This window comes from Urocitellus parryii, chromosome Y (genome assembly GCF_045843805.1).
Source record: "Urocitellus parryii isolate mUroPar1 chromosome Y, mUroPar1.hap1, whole genome shotgun sequence".
In the NCBI taxonomy this organism is placed as follows: domain Eukaryota; kingdom Metazoa; phylum Chordata; class Mammalia; order Rodentia; family Sciuridae; genus Urocitellus; species Urocitellus parryii.
In genome coordinates this window covers 9,795,094-9,813,480 of record NC_135548.1, presented here as the reverse complement: position 1 = coordinate 9,813,480, position 18,387 = coordinate 9,795,094, and the positions used below count along the sequence as shown (strand labels likewise).

General features: G+C 50.5%; 1 protein-coding gene across 1 annotated transcript; it reads left to right on the top strand.

Annotated features, from left to right (window-relative positions):
- Window positions 1-4,540: 4,540 nt before the first annotated feature.
- LOC144251161 (differentially expressed in FDCP 8 homolog) lies at window positions 4,541-14,730 on the top strand. Its single transcript, XM_077794251.1, is given in 11 exon segments — window positions 4,541-4,670; window positions 5,602-5,699; window positions 7,338-7,487; window positions 8,841-8,982; window positions 10,188-10,352; window positions 10,868-10,995; window positions 11,137-11,250; window positions 12,194-12,274; window positions 13,630-13,770; window positions 13,953-14,054; window positions 14,713-14,730. Coding segments are annotated over 11 exon segments (1,263 nt in total). The 5' UTR covers window positions 4,541-4,546.
- The last annotated feature ends 3,657 nt before the right edge of the window (window positions 14,731-18,387 follow it).

The window sequence follows — 18,387 nt, the reverse complement described above, 5'->3', positions numbered from 1 at the left end:
CCCTCCTCTGTCTCAGTTCCTCCCTGCAGGGATAAAGCTTATCCCTGAGCTGAGGGGCAGGACTGTGAGCTGGAGCAACCCTGCTTCTGTCTACAAACTCCCAGAAAGCACTAGTAACTCCAGCCTCTGCGGCAGAGGCTGTCTCCCACTGCTGCTGCACTGAACAGCCCCAGCCTCCCTGGGTCGAGGATGGACTTGAGAGGAAACTGGGGTAGATGAGTGGAGCTACCTGCTCACCAACAGAGAAGACCAACGTGGTCCAGCACAACGTCTGCTGCCTGTTAGGAGGTATTTAATAAATAAATATTAAATAATAAATATTATTTAATATTTATTTTTCAGTTTTTGGTGGGCATAACATCTTTATTTTATTTTATGTGGTGCTGAGGATCCAACCCAGCGCCCCGCGTTACCGCTTGAGCCACATCTCCAGTTCCACTTTTCTTTTTTAAAGTGGTGTGGCTCGGTTTTATCTAGGACTTTTGCAGCCTCCAGACTTACCACGTTGAGCTGTGTCCCCCGGGGCGGGACGTGGAGGCCGCCAGGCGCGGTCAGGGCGCGCGCCTTGGGGACCTGGTGTCATGAGCCTCCAGGCCACAGGCCGCAGCAGCGCGCGGCGGGGCCAGACACAACGTAGCGGCTGAGGCGCGACGGGTTACAATGTAGAGGCGGCGGTGGCGGCGGCTGAGTTCTGGTGAGCGCAGAGCGGCCTCCGGGCGGCAGGCCCGGCCAGCGGGCTGGGAGCGGGAGCGCTGGGCCTAGGGCGCGCACGGCCCGCCCGGCAGGACCTCCTGAAGCCTGGCTGTGGACGCGGACGCCGGAGTGCAGAGCCGGCGGGAGGCCCCCGCGAGCCCGAGGCAGGGTTCCGACTCGCGGCCCCAGCTGCCCACCCTCTGGTCCCCTCCCGGGAGCGCCAGGCACTTTCATCTGTCAGAGTTTAGGACCTAGACGGGGGGACCTTTCCACCCAGTTAACTGTCACCGTCAGTATGGGATCCGGGAGGCCCAAAGTCCCGCATCACTGTGCCTTCCTCAGCGATGCTGGGTTGCTCTTTGCCTCAGGTTTCCCCTCTATGAAATGGGTGGGCGTGGTGGCAGACTGATCCCCACCAGGACCTGAGTATCCCCAGGGTGCATTCGGGTGGTGGGTGAAGGTGGAGGTACGGGTTGGGGGAGGTTTGTCTCTGCAGCTAGCCTCATTGGTGGGTCGTCCTTAAAGGAATGGTAACGCTGTCCCTGGGCACACCTGGGTCCTGGCAGGCCTTGTTTAAGGTACAGATGAAGCGCACTTGTCCCCTCCAGGGTGAACTCTCAGGACCTCCAGATGACAGCTGGAATGGTAGCCAGGTGGGCAGGACATGGGGGGTCTGATGCATGGATCCTGAAGATATCCTCAGCTTCAGCTCAGTGTCCCTCTGCCCCTGGGGCTCCTCTGGATACACTCTGACGTTTCTTTGATTGCTATGTTTGCAGTCACCTCCACTACAAGAGGGGAGAACTCTAGAGGGCAGAGGATAGAGAGTGTGGTTGTTTCCTCTCTCTCTCTCCCCTTTCTTGCCTGTTCCTTTCTAAGTTCAAGCCAGAATAATGGGTGCAGAGCTCTGTGGGGTGACTTTGAAGGGAATGGTTTGCTGGCTCTCTACTAAAGTCACCAGCTGTACTCTTGCAGCCATGTGCTGGGACATCATCTATCTGCCCTCAGCAGACAGGAAAACTTGATTCCCTAACCAGTCAGGAGAGAAACTAACACTGAGAGGTCAACTGACACCACTACTTCATCCATCCACTGCCTCGGTGCCAGGCCTGGGGGGGTGACAATGCCACTCAGGAGTTGAATAAAAGATGCTGTTTCCTCTGGAGATTGCAGCCCCAAGACAGTTGCTGGGAAGTGTAAAGATATTGAGTCTCAGGATAAGGTTTGCAGGGAGAGCTCCTAGGGGTGGCTTCCAAGCCCTCTACTCCAATTCCTTTCTATTGGGCTCATTATCATGTGAAACTCTGGGCTGCTGACTTTCATGTCTATATGAACATTTAACCTCTCATCCACTTAAGGAGGCAGTGTTCTCCCTGACTGTAGGCAATGTTGTCCTGTAGCTCATCACTAGGAAAGCCAGAATTCAAATCAGAGTTGTCATCTCAACAATAATGGTAACAATGATAATAACAAGTTGTAGCTGGTACTTATCATGGGCTTACTATGTGCTGGCCAGCACTTTCAGAACTTTGTATTAACCAACATTTACAATAGGCCCATATGGTACTATCATATCTTCATGTGAGAGATGAGAAGTTGGAAGTAGAGAAATGTGTAGGCTTTTACCCAAGTCATGTAGTGGGGAACTGGCAGAACTGGGGTTTAAATTGGGCTTGCTCATCTTAACACCAAGAGGCAACTAGGGTGAAGAATCAGGTTTTGTTTGGGCTGCAAAAGACAGAACTCTATCCCCAATAACAGTGGTGTGAATGGAAGTTTGTTTCTGTCTCACTTGAAAGAAACTTTGCAGTGAGTGCTCAGGGCTCAGATGGCATCTCCTGCAATCTTGTCATTTGGCCATCTGCATTGTGACTTCTATGTCCCTGCCCAAGGTAGTTGTTCCAGCTTTACTCAGTACATCTTCACCCCAGACAGCAAAAGGGATGAAGGAAGGACTGCAGAAGGGCAGCCCTCCCTTTAAGAACAATTCCCAGAAGTCTTGTGTGATCTTTTTGTTCATTTCCTATTGGTCAGAACATAGTCACATTACCATGTCTAGCTGCAGGAGAGACTGGGAAATCATGTGACAAGCCAAAAAACGAGGGCTCCCTACTCAAGATGAAGGCATCAGTGAATATTGGGAGTGCATAATCTCTCCCGCTATTCTCTGGGCACTTGGGAGGTGGGTATCAGATGGCTGCCTCTGACTCTGGTGCCCAGTGTGAGCCACCCATAGTCACCAGGTGATAGTGAGAGGCCAGGCTTGAGCCACAGCACCTTCATCCTCTTCTGTACCTTCCGGTTTTGACCCAGGAGCTGCCTGTCAACAGGTGCTGGCTCCTGCCAAACTAGAACTCTGGCTGCCCAACCCATACTCCACGTCAGAGGCATAACAAGCAGGACAGGATCCACAGGTGGTGTGGAGCTCCTGACTCCAGTGTAAGGACAGCATGGGGCTGGGGTGGGGCTGTTTAGCTGCCAGTGAGGTGACACTGGGACCCAGGACAGGGCCTTTCCCTCTGGACTCAGTTCTCTTCCATTTCTTTTGGGTGAGGGAGCAGAGGAGGAGTCACAGGATTGTCTTGCATAACAGGTATGGAAGAAGCATAACCAGGACCCCTGGACTTACTGCACAGCTTTGAAAAATTACCTTTGATAGTAAAACTTTTCTGTTTTTGTTTTTTTTTTTCTTTCTTTATACAATGGATTTAAACCAGGGTTGCTTTACCACTGAGCCACATCCCCAGCCCTTTTTGTTTTCTACTTTCTACAGGATCTCACTAAGTTGCTTAAGGCCTTGCTAAGTAGCTGAGGCTGGCCTTGAACTTGTGATCCTCTTGTCTCAGCCTTCTAAGCTGTGTGTGCCACTGTACCCTGCCTATCAGAGTAAATCTTACCAAGAGCTTATTTTGTGCTCAACTTCTGTGAACCAATTTCATCTGGAAAGTGACTGATTTGTGGATGATGGAATGGAGGTAGAGGGAGGCTGTGGAGGGAACAGGGCCAGAGAGGTTGAGGAGTGTGACCCAGCTAATTAAGTGGGAGCCGTATTTGGCTGCCTGTGTTCCTTCCCAGACAAAGCCCTTCCTTCCTGCCTTGAGTCCTTAGTCCTGTGTGTCCTTAGTTTGTTGAGTCCTGTGATGGGAAAGAACAGTTACTGATCCTTGACTAGTCGCTTCCTTCTTGTTACCTTGGAGGACAAGGCACAGAGCTGTGAGAATGTCCCAGGTCATGTGGCTCTCAGCAGGACTGGAACCCAGACCTGAGAGGTGCCAGCAGAGTCTGGAGCAGAGTCCTGGAGGCATTCCCGGAGCAGGGGGAAGGTGGGCCCTGCCAGCCACACAACAGACAGAAAAGCAGGGTGGGCCCTGCACTGGTTGCAGTTCCAGGAGTTGTGGTGGGAAAAGAGCACCTTAGGTTGGGATGGAGGATCCCAGTTGTAGGAGACGTGTCTCAGGGAAGTCGGCCAACAGCAAGGGCATGGCAGGACTTGGCCTAGTGAGGCCAGTTTAGATGTATGGGGGACCCCAGCGCTGGAGCCCTATAGTGTCTGGGGTAAAAAAACCCCTGAGCTGGGAGGGAAGACCTTGGGTTCCAGAGCATCTGGCTGGGCACCCTTGGATAGGTCATATACATGACGGACATCAGAAGGGCCGGTCACTGTGGACTTCCCCATGGGAGCCAGCCAAGGGTCCTGGAGGGGGTCTGCAGGTGGTAGAGTCTGAGGATGGAGGCTGTAGTGTGGGGATACTTCCTGAAAGAGGCAGGGGTTTTCGAGAATGGGAATGCTCCATGGTGAGGCTGGGACCTGGGTCCTCATCTTGCCCTGCCTGGCTACCACAGGTGGAATGCTATGGAATATGATGAGAAGCTGGCCTGGTTCTGGCAGGCCCACCTCAACCCCTTCAACAAGGAGCTGGAGCCAAGGCAGCATGAGCAGGGACCTAGTGAGGAGGCCCTGGACATTTCTTCTGAAGGTAGGTGCTGGGGTACTCTGTGGGCCCCCTGACCCTTCTCCCAGCCCACCCCCTTTTCTCCCACTGCCCTCTCCAGCATGCTGGCTTTCTCTCATAGTGGGTTCCCAAGGGCACAGTCGCTTTCTACCTGCTCTGTGGATTGCTTCTACCTTCTTGCCAGCAGGAGCTTTTGAGGGCAGGGATTTGTGTCTGGTGTGCCACTGCTGAATCCCAGGGCCTGGCACATAGTCCATGCTCAGAGGACACTTGTGGAACAAACTCAGAGCCAAGATTGGTGGGGGAAGTTAGCAGATGGAGCATCCTGTGCAGAGGCCCCTGCTCACCTAGGGGTCAGGAGGGTATGAATCCAGGAACTGCAGAGGTGGCCTGCAGTACACACCAGATTATGCATTTTTTGTTATAACTGTTCAGTGGCTACACCACACACACACTTCCTTGTTTTTAGAAATTCAGTTGCTTTTTTGGCTGTGTAGAATCAGTGCAGAGTCCATGTAGTTATACATGAAGTATCTGCTGTAGAAACTGAGATGTTTCTATAAAGCTATCTTGTGGGCCTCTTTTAGCACCATTGAATACCATTCCACCTCATCATTTTTTTAATGTTTATTTTTCTGGTTTGGGTGGACATAATATCTTTATTTCACATTTATGTGGTGCTGAGGATCGAACCCAGGCCCTTGCACATTCTATGCAAGCTCTCTACCACTGAGCCACAATCCCAGCCCCTCCACCTCATCTTTTTGAATTAAACCAAATGGGCATGCAGAGCTGAGCAGGCCCAGCTCCCCAGGGCCTCCTTCCTGTGTCTACCTGCGTCCCACTTCCCAGCTCCAATGGCCCAAGCTTCCTTCCTGGGGGATAAGGAGCATGAGAGAGAGCAGGCTGAGTTTTCTTTCCTATCATCCTCCATGCCCCTCCTCTCTTCCTCCAGAGACCCTGCCTGAGCTGCCGCCTGGGGATCCTGGGTTCCACTGCTCTGAGCGCGTGATGGATCTTGGCCTGTCTGAGGACCACTTCTCCCGCCCTGTGGTGAGGTTTGGGTCTGGGAGGGGAGAGGGGCTGGACCATGAGGTCTGAGGTGTGCAGTCTTCTCTCCCCAGGGAACCACCATTTTCAGGTGTTGATAGTCCCCTCCTCAGCCAAGTCCCCTGGAGCTCGAATCTGAGCCTGTTTGAGAGCAGATGGAGAAAGCCTGGGTTTGGAGCTTGAGAACCTGGGGCTTCCGCCCTCCTCTAGGCTCCTGCTCCAGATTCTTGGGGAGCCAGTGTGAGGATTGGTTCCCTTTGGGGTCTTCAGGGGTCTTGTAGATCTGCAGTAGAGTGTGGGTGGATGAGGAAAGCAGGAGGCCTTCCCTGCTTCCCCAGCTGCCCAGCACTGAAGGGCCACTCTTGCTTGTTCTACATGAAGTTCTACAAAAGGGTTACTTTATATTAAAAGTGAATGTGGAAGAGCTGGAATTATTTGAAAAGTTAGAAAGCCTTTAGTTTTATGCAAACTATCTCCAACTTTTATTTGAGAGAAACACAGTAAAATCAGACTGTAACTTAAAAAGATTTAGCCAGAAGTCACCCGATTCTAATTCATTTTTCATTTTGTATGTGGCCTTAAAACGTTGCCCATGCAGATACATGTTTTTATCTTTATCGTAACATTTTGAATACTTCCTTTTGGCCACAGACTTTCCGAGGAGAAGGGAAGGGTGCGACTTCTCTTTGCCTGGGTCTCTTAGAGCCCAGCACACCAGTGGATGAGGAAGGTTCCTGAGTGTCAGCCCAACCTGCTAATCTCCAGGAGCTGCCTCCCTGTGGTCTGTTCTGAGTCTGGGGCTTAGCAAATCCCTGCTAGTCTGGTGGTGGTGAACAGCTCCAGGCTCTTTTATTGGCCTTTGTCTGGGCTTGGCAATTAAGCCAAGTGGCCATTTCCTCTCCTTTATGACAGCAAGTATCATTTCCCCAGCTTGCCTCTAAGGGGAAGTTCTTTTGAAGTCAGTGTAACAGTCAGCCACAGTGGTGCGTACTTGTAATCCCAGTGACTTGGGAGGCTGAGGCAGGAGAATTGCAAGTTTAAGGCCGATTTTCTCAGCAGCTTAGTGGGACCCTTTCTCAAAAAAAAATACCACCACCACCACCAACAACAAACAAGCACTGGGGATGTAGGACAGTGGTTAAGTGCCCCTGGATTCAACCCACAGTACAAACAAACAAATAAATAGTAAGTGAAATAGTAGAGTCAACAAAACAAAAAACAAAAAACAAAAAACAAAAAAAAAAAAAAAAACAAGCCCTAGTCAAATTTCTGAAAAAAAAAAAAGGAAGTTAGTGTGCTTGTGTGTTGAGGAGTGGTGGTTGGGCTGGGGAATACATCAGCTTCCACCATGTAAAACAAGCCCTGTACCACTGAGCGTCCATCCCAGCCCTTGGAAGTTGTATTTTGGAAAGCATCCTGAATTACTAGGTCTTCAGAAGTCTGTGGGTAGACTAGTCCAGTTGGGGACAGGCAGTGCAGGATGGATTCTGACTGTGCTGCTAATTCTCCTGGGCTTTGAACAAGTCCTCATCTGGGGGAAGGGCTTGAGGTCTGCTCTGTGCCTAACTGTCCATGAGGATCAGTCTGGCCTCCAAGGGAGAGTCCAAGGAGTGGCCATCTGATACCTCCCCAACCTGGCAGGGTCTGTTCCTGGCCTCCGATGTTCAGCAACTACAGCAGGCAATTGAGGAATGCAAGCAGGTGATCCTGGAGCTGCCTGAGCAGTCAGAGAAGCAGAAGGACGCAGTAGTGAGGCTCATCCACCTGCAGCTGAAGCTCCAGGAACTGAAGGTGGGTGCTGGCCGGCTGTGCCACAGGGGGAGTCTAGAGCCAGGGCTGTAGCAGTGGGGACAGGAGCATCAGGCTGGCCTCCAGTTCCTCCCTGGTGCATCTTTTTGGGCTCTGAGGGGCTGAGATATAAAGGCATCTAGAAATGCAGAGTGAGGGATGGGCCCTTATCCCAAGTGCAGGCTTTTCCCCTCTTGGTTGCAAGGAACAGAAACCTGACCTTAAGTAGCTTAAACGAGAAGGAAAGTATTTTCTTGTTAACCAACAGATCCTCAGGAATCCTGCCCTCTTTTGTTCTGCTTTCCATGTTTGACCCCTCCTCAGTAGTCCGCAGACAGGTGATGCAGACATGAGCCCAGCAACGGCAGCTGGGCTTTGCAGCAGAGGAGAGTTTCCTTTCCTTTTTCTTTTCTTTTCTTTTTTTTTTTTTTTTTTTTTTTTTTTTGGTGGTTCTGGGATGGAACCGGGGCCTCCTGCCAGTTAGGCAAGTGCTCGACCACTGAGACAGCCCCAGTCTGAAGCTCCCCATTGTCAATGGTTAAGGCAGAAGTCAGTCCTGGGCCCTCCTGACCTCTGATTGGCTGGTCCTGCCACATGGCTATGCCTGAAACAAGCACCACAGTGTGCCAGCTCTGGTCAGGTGCCCCACTGAAGCAAGTGAGTGGGGCAGTACCTCTTTGAGCCACATCCTCCTCTCTAGATGATGATGAGGAGTTTCCTGACAGGAGAACAGAAGGAGGTAATGAATCCCAGAGTCCAAAATCCTTAGGTGTCCACTGCAGGCCAATTGTGTTCCTCGGCTTGGCTGTCATTGTGTGCCCCGCAGTGACCCACAATCTGTGTGTGGCCACAGCCTCACTGATTTCCTAATGAAGACTCCACATCAGGAGACCCTGGGAAATCAGTAAGGCTGTGGCCACACACAATCCAAAAACTCAGTGATTTAAAGGAGATTGGTGTGTGATTTTCCTCATGAAAACCCCCCCAAGTGGTCCAGGGCCTGTGTGACAGGTAATGGTGTTGAAGACCCGAGTCATCCTTTTTCATGGCTCTGCCATTCCCTGGGAGAGTCCCAAAGGGCTCCACACCATGTCGCTTTGGTCTGCACCCAGCCAGCAAAGGGAGAGTAGATCATTCCTGCTCACAGGGCAGACCCAGGTGGCAAGTGGCTGACAGGGCTGCCGGGAAATGGTGTGGGTGGTCTGTGATCTGCCCCTGACTGACTGTCTTTCTATGGCTAATGGGAACTCACACTCCTATAAGCAGTGCCTGGAGGAAATAAGTAGAGGGACTAGAATAAAGGAAAGGAGTTGAAACCAACTCACTGGTGGCCCTTTCCTGGCTCTTTGTCTGTAGGACCCCAATGAGGATAAGCCCAACATTAGGGTTCTTCTTGAGCACCGCTTCTACAAGGAGAAGAGCAAGAGGGTCAAGCAAACCTGCAACAAGTGCAACACCATCATCTGGGGACTCATTCAGACTTGGTACACCTGCACAGGTAGGCCAAGACTGAGACCCACTCCTACTGGATAAGCAGTCTAGGTCTCTGGGGCAGGGCAGAGAAGTCCAAAGCTCTGCTTCCAGATGTGGGTCATGTTCAGGTGAATCCTCTATAGTGTACACAGTGGACCAAGACCTATTGTGTGCTAGAGATACAAGGAACAGTTAGGGGCACAGATCCTGCCTTCACTGGCCTGCATCCAGATCCAAGCTGTCCAGTACAGTGGTCACTAACTCTACATGGCCATCAAATTTAAATAGGAATAAATCAGTGGTACTGTCTTCATTGCGAGTGCTCAATAGCCACCTGAGGCTGGTGGCTGCCACACTGGACAGTATAGAGAGAACATTTCCATCACTGTAGAAGATTTCCTTGGTGGAAATATCAGACTAGTAAATGACATGGTAGTAAAGAAAAAAGGGAAAGGGAATAGGATGTATGGTGGGTAGAGTGGGTACCACTTCAGGGTGTCCACGTGACATTTAAGCAAATGCTTGGAGGTCAAGGAGCAAGGCAGGGATGTACCTAGGGAGGGGTGTTCTGGTTGAGGAAGCCATGTGATGAAGGGTCCCATGGTTGAAGTCTTCAAGGAGGAGCAGAAGACAGTGACTAGAGCATCCTGTGTGAGGAGGTGTGGTGAAGTTGGCTTGTTTGTAGAGCCATAGGTGCTTGACTGCTTTAGACACTGGCTGCTGAGTTGAGCAGGGCTGGAGGAGGGGGCAAAGCCGGAAGGAGAGGTGAGTAGATGGGGGAGGGTACAAAACTCTGATGGGTATGATGGAGTGAGAGGTGGCTGAGGCCATGCCAGCTGGGGGTTTTGGTGTGCAGTGTAAAAGATAAGAGGAGTTGGCATAACTCATGGTGTCTGGGCTCAGCTGTGGATGGATGGAGTTGCTGAAAACCAGAGGGGAAACAGGACTGGGGATGGAACAGAAGAGTGAGAATTCCATTTGGAAAGCTTGGGTTTGGTGGGTGGGAATGGCAGGTTGGCCCCAGGACATGTGTGTCTTGAGTTGAGAGATAAGGCTCAGGGAACTGTGAGGATCTTTAAGGCACTTCTGGGGCAATGCCACAATAAGGTCTTGGATTGATCTGGACACTGCAGCAGAAATGTGCAGGATGCAGAGTGGTCCTGCTGAAGGTCAGCCTATGCTGCAGGACCCTCCTCTCCACTTCTAAGAGGCCTGGTTGTTCCCACCCAGGGTGTTATTACCGCTGCCACAGCAAGTGCTTGAGCCTCATCTCCAAGCCCTGCATGAGCTCCAAAGTTAGCTATCAGGCTGAGTATGAGCTGAACATCTGCCCTGAGACAGGGCTGGACAGCCAGGATTACCACTGAGCTGAGTGCCGGGTGCCCATCTCTTTGTGTGAGTGGTGGCAGGGAGAATAGGGTGAGGGAGCTGTTCCAGCATGGGTACTGGAAGGATTAAGTGAGAGTCTGGGGGTCAGTCCCTGCTCCCTGTCTTTGGGAAGTGACTGACAATTGCATTTCTGACTAAAAGCAAGCTGAGGTTCTAGCTATTTCCTGACTTGCCCACATCTCTACCTGGCTGGGACCAAAGCTCAGCTCTGTGGCCCTCTGTCACAGGAAGCCCACCCAGGCAGGGACCAGAAGAACCACAGGCTAGCCATACAGAGCGGGTGTTTTGAGACTTATCAGCATTCATTCATGGGGTCCCATAAGCGGTCCTAGAGTGGGATCCTCTTGCCCTGTTTAAATGGTGATCAAACTGAGGGCATAAGCCCCTCAGCCTCATGGCTTAGGGATGGTAGGTCTGGTATGGAGGGTGGGATCACTGACCCTGCTTTCTATTTTCTGTGGGCTGTGGGCTGGTGAGGCAGGCCGCAGCTGCCAGTGACCTTGAATGGCTGATCCCCACAGGGGGCGTGCCCAGCGAGGCCCGTCAGTGCTACTACACAGGCCAGTACTACTGCAGCCACTGCCACTGGAATTACCTGGCCGTCATCCCTGCACAAGTGGTGCACAACTGGGACTTTGAGCCCCGCAAGGTAGGGGTTGGGGACAGGGAAGAGGGCCTGGGGAGGGAGAGCCAAATGGCAGGCAAGCGGTGGGTGTGTCCCATGGCCAGCAGGCACGTGTGGGCGGGATTTGGCTCCCTGGGCTGACATGGTCACTCCAAGACCCCGCAGGTGTCTCGTTGCAGCCTGCGCTACCTGGTGCTGATGGTGTCCCGGCCAGTGCTCCGACTCCGGGAGATCAACCCTCTGCTCTTCAACTACAAGGAGGAGCTGGTGGAGATCCGGGTGAGGCTAGGGGTTGGCAGGATGCTGTATTTGATGGATTCAGTTTTCTAGCAGTGGAGGGCCACAAAAGGTGTGCGCAGAGGAGAGGTACTGCTTAGGTTCAACTGGCCCGCTTGGCTGCCCTGCAGATTGACAGTGCTGACACTGTCCTGGAGCAATCTGATGCAGGCACGGAGGCGATTTTTTAATTTCTAGTAGTCTTATTATATTTTATGTAACCCAGTGTATCCAAAAGGTGATTTAAATGTGCAATCAATATGTAAAATTATTGATCTATTGTACCCTTTGTGTGTGCCACATCTGAGAATGCCAGTGTGTGCTGTACACTTAGTACACACCAGCTACGTTCACCTGCTCTGCGCCACAAGGGAGAGCTGGGACTGAGGGCAGACTGAAGCTCTGTCCAGGTAGGAGGTGCCACATTGCCTCAGGCAAGGTGGGGGAAAGGGTTAGTTCCCATGTCACCTGGGAGAGGACCAACAGAGCACGTTGAGTCGCCAACGCCACAGGGCTGATGAGAGATGTGGGATCCAATTGGAATCTCAGTTCAGTGCTGGATGTGGACCAGTATTGCCCTGATGGGTGCATTGTAGGCCTGGGGAGCTGGGATAAGCAGAGTGGCTGGGGGATTCTGTGGGCAACAGTAAATGAACCTCAAGATCCTGACGTGAGTGTGGCTGGAACTCTCGGATCTGGGACCATCCTGGGGAAACTGAGGGTACCTCCCCATTCCCTGCTCATCTTGTTGCCACGCAGACTGTAAACCGAGGCCACCTAGTGGACATGACCCCATCAAACCAGCACAGGGCCAGTCCCTTTGCCTTGCTGATGAGGTCATGGCGAGGGGTCATGACCACCTTTCTGGATCTGTGTGCCCCTAACTGTGTCCTATATGCCTCCCCTCTGCCCTAGCTGAGGAGTTAACCTGCTCCCTTGTCCACAGAAGTTGCGCCAGGACATTCTGCTCATGAAGCCATACTTCATCACTTGCAAGGAGGCCATGGGAGCTTGTCTGCTACTGCAGGTCAGACTCTCAGAGCGACTGGCCCCAAAGAGCCAGGGTGATGGAATCACCTCACACTCAGAACTTTTCAGATAACTTGGTAGTTGTGTATGTTTAGCTTGTAGCAGTCTGGGCCTCCTAAACTGTGACGGAACACCAGGTTGATAATAAGCCATCAGGTAGTCTACCCACAGAAGTGTTCTTGGATTATTTCAGTTTTGGAAACAGATGAGTAAGATGTCCTTCAACCTTCATGTGAGTCTCCATGGGGGTGAACCTGGCCCAGCTTCCTCCCACAGGAGAAACACAAGTTGTCTTTTTTTAAATATCTTTAATTTTTATTTATACATTTTTATGTGGTACTTAGGATTGAACCCAGTGCCTCACACATACTAGGTGAGTGCTCTACCAGTGAGCCACAACCCCAGCCCAGGAGGAACACAAGTTTTATTTTATTTGTTCATTTATTTTTTAGTTGTAGATGAACACAATACCTTTATTTTATTTTATGTGGTGCTGGGGATCGAACCCAGGGCCTCACACATGCTAGGCGAGCGCTCTACCACTGAGTCACAACCCCATCCCAAACACAAGTTTTAAAACTCACCTGTTTGGGGCTGGGGATGTGGCTCAAGCGGTAGCGTGCTCGCCTGGCCTGCGTGAGGCTGGGGTTCAATCCTCAGCACCACATACAAACAAAGATTTTGTGTCTGCCGAAAACTAAATAAATAAATATTTTTTAAAAATAAACAAAAACAAAAAACTCACCTGTTTAGGGCTGGGCCTGTGGCTCAGTGGTAGAAGGCTTGCTTAGCATTTGTGAGGCCCTAAGTTCTATCCTCAGCACCACATAAACATAAATGAATAAAACAAAGGTCTTGTGTTCAACTGCAACCAAAAGAAATATTTAGAATAAACCGCCTGTTTATTCTTCAACCAACATTCAAGACTCTGGTCTGGATTCTGAAAACAGTGAATAGGACAAGCAAGAGAGTTCTGTACCCTTGGTGAGTGACCATCAGTCAGGAATTCAAGAAAAATGAGTGTATGTCAGAGATAGGCACAGTGGACAAGAGAAAGCAGGGAAGGGGACAGGGAGTGCGGACCAGGAAGAGGTACAGCCAGAATTGGGAAGGACTGGTAGAGGGGAGTAGTGGGACCACCACTGTGGCTGAAGGGGCATCAGAGGGGCATATAGACCAAGAAACATGGCCTTGGCTCTGTGACCCTCTTAGGCGTCCCCAGGCTCCTGGATTCTGTTCTTGAGCCCACACACAGGTACCTTCCTCAGCACCCTGAGCCCTGACAATGGGTGTGGCCTGGGTGGAGAGGAGGGCCCTTGCTCTGTGCTTGGGGTAACATCTTCTGGCTCACAGCTCCAGGACCGGCAGCACTTTGTGGAGAATGATGAGATGTACTCCAACCAGGACCTGTTGGATGTCCACGTGGGCCGCCTGGGCTGCTCGCTCACTGAGACCCACACACCCTTCGCCAAGCACATCAAGCTGGACTGTGAGGTGGGTCTCCATAGCCCTCCATGGTTGGGGTCTGGACCAGAGGGACCATGAAGCTGCTCTTTGGCCCTCCAGACTCAAGAGCTGGATTGGCAGAAGCAGCAGCTGGGTCCAGCATATCCATGGCCCAAGCTGGCACCTACCTGCCCACCTTCAATTCCCACACTGTTTCCCCTTCCTACCAGCAGTGGTTCGTGTGTGAGCTCTGCAGAGAGGGCAATGTGCTGTTCCCATTTGACAGCTACACATCTGTGTGTGCCGACTGCTCAGCCATCTTCCACAGGTGGGTGTGGCCTGGACCCAACTTCAGACTGGTTGCTGAGCTCAGCTGTGACTCTGTCTGCCCTCAGCTGTGGCTGGTCTGTGTGAGCCTCACTGCTGTCCCCGAGAGACAGGGAAACAGATCTTTGGTCCTTGGCTGATTCTGAGATACGTAATTAGATCCTGGTGTCTGACTAAATTAAAAATCCTATTAGGGATGAATGCCCATGGAGCTGGGAAGGGACTGCTGCAGCTCAGATGGCCCTGCACTTGCTCCCTTCTGCACCAGTGGCATTCACTGTTTCAGGTCAGTACAGGCCAAATGTTCCCAAGCTTTAGTTCCTGAAACCCTTAGTGCCTCAGTTACTTAAAAAAACAAACAAACAAACAAACAAAAAAAACTAACACTTTTGATTCCTAAGTACCTATGTACAAACAGTGTTATAAGGATTTATGTCCTGAAGATTTATTTAGTGGCTGTTTGGAAAAATAATACACATAAATTAGTCCACTTCTGGGAGTGGCGGTGTGTGCTTCAAGTTCTAGGCTCAGCAGACTGAGGCAGGAGGGTCATTTGAGCCCAGAAGTTCAGGACCAGCTAGCTGGGTAACAGCTAGACCCCGTTTCTAAAAAAGAAGAGAAATTCACTCATGCACACTTGCATGGTTTCACATTTCTCTTCAGATTCCTGGTCCGTTTTGAGCATATTTTGTGAGGTATAGATCTAATTTTATGTTCCTCCAAACGGTCAACCAGTTATCTTGAACTATCTTTTGCAAAATCTATCTGCATCCATGTCTGAACTCTCTGTTCCCATCCATAAGCCTGACTTTCACACTGCTTTAATTATGGGGCCTTGATCTTGTGCTCTAATGTCTGAAAAGGCTAGTCTCCTCTTTGCAAGTTTTCTTTTTTTCCTGATGTAAATAAAAAAATGTTTTCACAGAGGTAAATACAGTTTTAATGACAAAATCTGATACTTCAAATTGTGAAAAAGGAAATACCTTTCTGAGTTGGAGCTCAGTGTTAGAGCATTTGCCTAGCATGTGTGAGGTCTTGGGTTGAGCCTCAGCACCACATAAAAATAAAACAAAAATACTGTGTCCGTCTACATCTAGTTGGCCCGGGCCGACTCGGATGCAGGGCAACACGGAGTAGCGCTGTGGTCCAAACCCTTAACAGTTAGGCCATGGTGCGGATGCCTGCGAGAGGCGGGCCCGTTGCGCACTGGGGCCTAGTGGGGCGGCGCACCCAGACCCATCTGCGTCTGCAGTGCGCAAGCGCGAGCCCGGCAGCGCCTGGGGACTGGGGGCGGTGGCCCTCCATGACCTGTCTGCCTCGGTGGGCGCCCTGGCTGCGCAAAGTCGCAGGTGGGTGATGTTGCACCGGCTGAAGGTGGTGGCTGGCAGTCGGGCGGTGACCCAGCTTCTTTCCATGCTGTGGCTATGAGGCGCCAGCTGGTGCAAGGTCCCTCGGCACCACCCAGCAGGTGAGCAGGCCAGCGCTGTATTGGGGGCGGGCTGCCGGCTGGGCGGGGCGGGGCGGGGGGTGGGGCTGGGCGGCGGGCTGCGGGGGAGGCCGGGCGGCGGGGGCGGGGCGGGGCGGCGCGCTGCGGGCCGCACTCGCCCGCACTCGCCGTCGAGGTGACGCCATCCGCGTGCCCCGGCCACTGCCCGGATGGTGAGCCCCTGCTCCCTCCGCGGCCCGCGTAGGGCCACCCGGGCTCCTCCCGCAGAGTCGCCGTGCTAGCCAGGTCGATGGTGCACGTGAAGGTGTCGTGAATGGCTTCAGGGTTCTCAGTCGTGGAGCCCGAAAGATCGCCCTCATAATGGCTGGTGCTGCGGGAAGGCTGGTGCTGGAGCTTTGTCCCACGGTCCAGCACGAAGGTGCTGTGTGGCCGTATCTTACAGAAGAGGATGAGCACGGAGTATTCCATGTTTTAAAGTTGTTTTATTTCTGTTTTGTCCATCCTAGTGGACAGTAACCACATTGAGTTTTGGTCTAATACACTAATGCAGTTTTTGGTTTTTGATTCTGGAAAGTTAGGTTTTCAGACTAAAGTAAGATAGAAGGATTGCATGGGTTGATTTTTTTTTCTTTTGTTATGTCTTAAATAATGAATTTTTCACAGGGCGCGGTGGCGCACGCCTATAATCCCAGCGGCTGGGGAGGCAGGAGGATCGCGAGTTCAAAGCTATCCTCAGCAACTTAACTAGACCCTAAGCAACTCAGCGACACTGTATCTCTAAATCAGATATTTTTAAAAGGCTGGGGATGTTGCTCAGTTAGTTAAGTACCTCTGGGTTCAATTCCTGATACAAAAAAAAAAGAACTTTTCTCTCTTTGTGTCTATCCTTTTGGGAGAACACACCTTAGTTTTGTCTCCCTCCCTATTATCAGTGTTCCCTCCCTGGAATCAGTGTTTGACCTGTGTTGCATGTCCACATTGTAGAGGGCTGTTCTGGTTGTTAACATGTTCAGAGTCAGTAGTATAGTGAGTATATGTGAATTGGTATAGCACAGGTGAGTCCTCAGTCACTGAACTGTCGTGGACCTCCGTGTTTTTACACTGAAGAAGGAAGTTGGGTGGTCTTTGAATTCATTCCCAAGCTGAGTCATTCTTGCTTATCTATTAGGCAAACTTATCAGTTGGCAATTCACTAGCCAGAGAGTATGAGGGTGAAAAAGAGAGGCTGTAGCAATCTGCCTTAGAGTTGAAAGATGTACCTTAGCACTCAGCACTCCTCAAGGGAAGTCTATGTTCTTGAGGCTTCCATGTGGTCATTTTCATTCTACAAGCTGCCTGCACAGTCCTTGGACCTTTAGAGTTTACATGGTGTGTAAAAGAGTAACCAGACAATAAACGAGTATACCTTGTTCTTGTGGAGTATATGAAGTATGAAGGAAAAGGAGGCAAAATCGGGAATAATGAGAAGGGAATGGAGGAGGGATGCATGTATGTGACTTGCTGCTTGGGGGGAGGGGAGGCAGGCTTGCCAGGTGGAATAGCCAAGGCATTGCCTTAGGGTAGGTGCAGCTGGTGTGTTCTGTGTGCTCAGAGTGAAGAAGTGGTTAGTGAAAGGCGGTACAGTCCGAGGTAGGGTCTTGTAAGCCTGGGAAGGTGTCAGCTGTGTGCTGTGTTGTGTAACTGATCTATAAGGGTCACCAGACTTGTACAAGAATGACTAGAAAGGGACCTTGGTGTGTCCAGCTTCATGTCCTGGCTTTGCAGAAACCAATTTTGACAAGTTTTCTACTATTAACTGCAAATTAATGGCAGAAACCAAATTTCAAGAAGGGGCAGGTAGCATGTACCTGTGATCCTAAGGACTTGGGAGGCTGAGGCAGTAGGATCACAAGTTCCAAACCTTGGCAATTTAGTGAGACCCTGTCTCAAAAAATAAAAAAGGCCTAGGGGTGTATTTTAGTGGTAGAATGCACCTGGGATCAATCCCTGGTGCCAAAAACAAATAAAAAAATCTGTATGTTTACATTTACAGTGAGAACTAAATTTGACCTGTGTTTCCTACCAAATCACAGAACTAAATCATGATTTGAAACAGAGGAATTGGTTGTTTTATGAAGTTTTGGAGGCCCAAAGGGTCATATTTTCTACCTCTAGGGTATACACCTCTCAGTATCTATGAAATTAGTTACTAGTGCCAAAATTGCTTCCTACTTTGAGATGGTCTTAGAGAAACCAGAGAAGATTTGGGAACCAGAATTGTCATAACACACCTCCTGCTACCAGTTAATTTTTGCTTTTCTACCTACTTTCTTAGGCTAGGTTGTAAGGATTGGATGAAGTCACTAAGACATATCTGGCCACTATCCAGTAGTGACATCTTGTACCTTTTTTCTGGATTCCCTGTTGACCCGCAGCTTTGGTTCCAGAGTAACATCAGGGTAACATAGAGCCATTTTTTGTTGTTCAGTGTGTCATGTACCATCCTCAAAAAAGGTGCTGAGAGGACTTGCTACAGCAGAAGTCCTTGTCTACCTGACACTCTTTACTCTTGATGATGTGACATCATCACCTTTTCTACCAGTCTTTCCTTTCTGAACTTGCTTGTTTAAGTTTACCCTGATTTTAATATCTTTTTTTATGGCTTATTTTATTTTTTAGTCCACTGAGGCTGTTGATAGGATGTTTGGATAAATAAATTAGCACTTTACCAATGGGGGGATGGATTTACTTTAGAGTGATAGTCTACAAAGCTTGCTTCTTCCTCATGTTGACAGCTGAAATAACATGGGTGTTATCACCTATTGGTCTAGTTTCAGTATAATAAAATATTGGATACAATCAAAATTCTTCAGTTATGTTAGAATTTTGTTGAATACAGTTAATACTGGGTT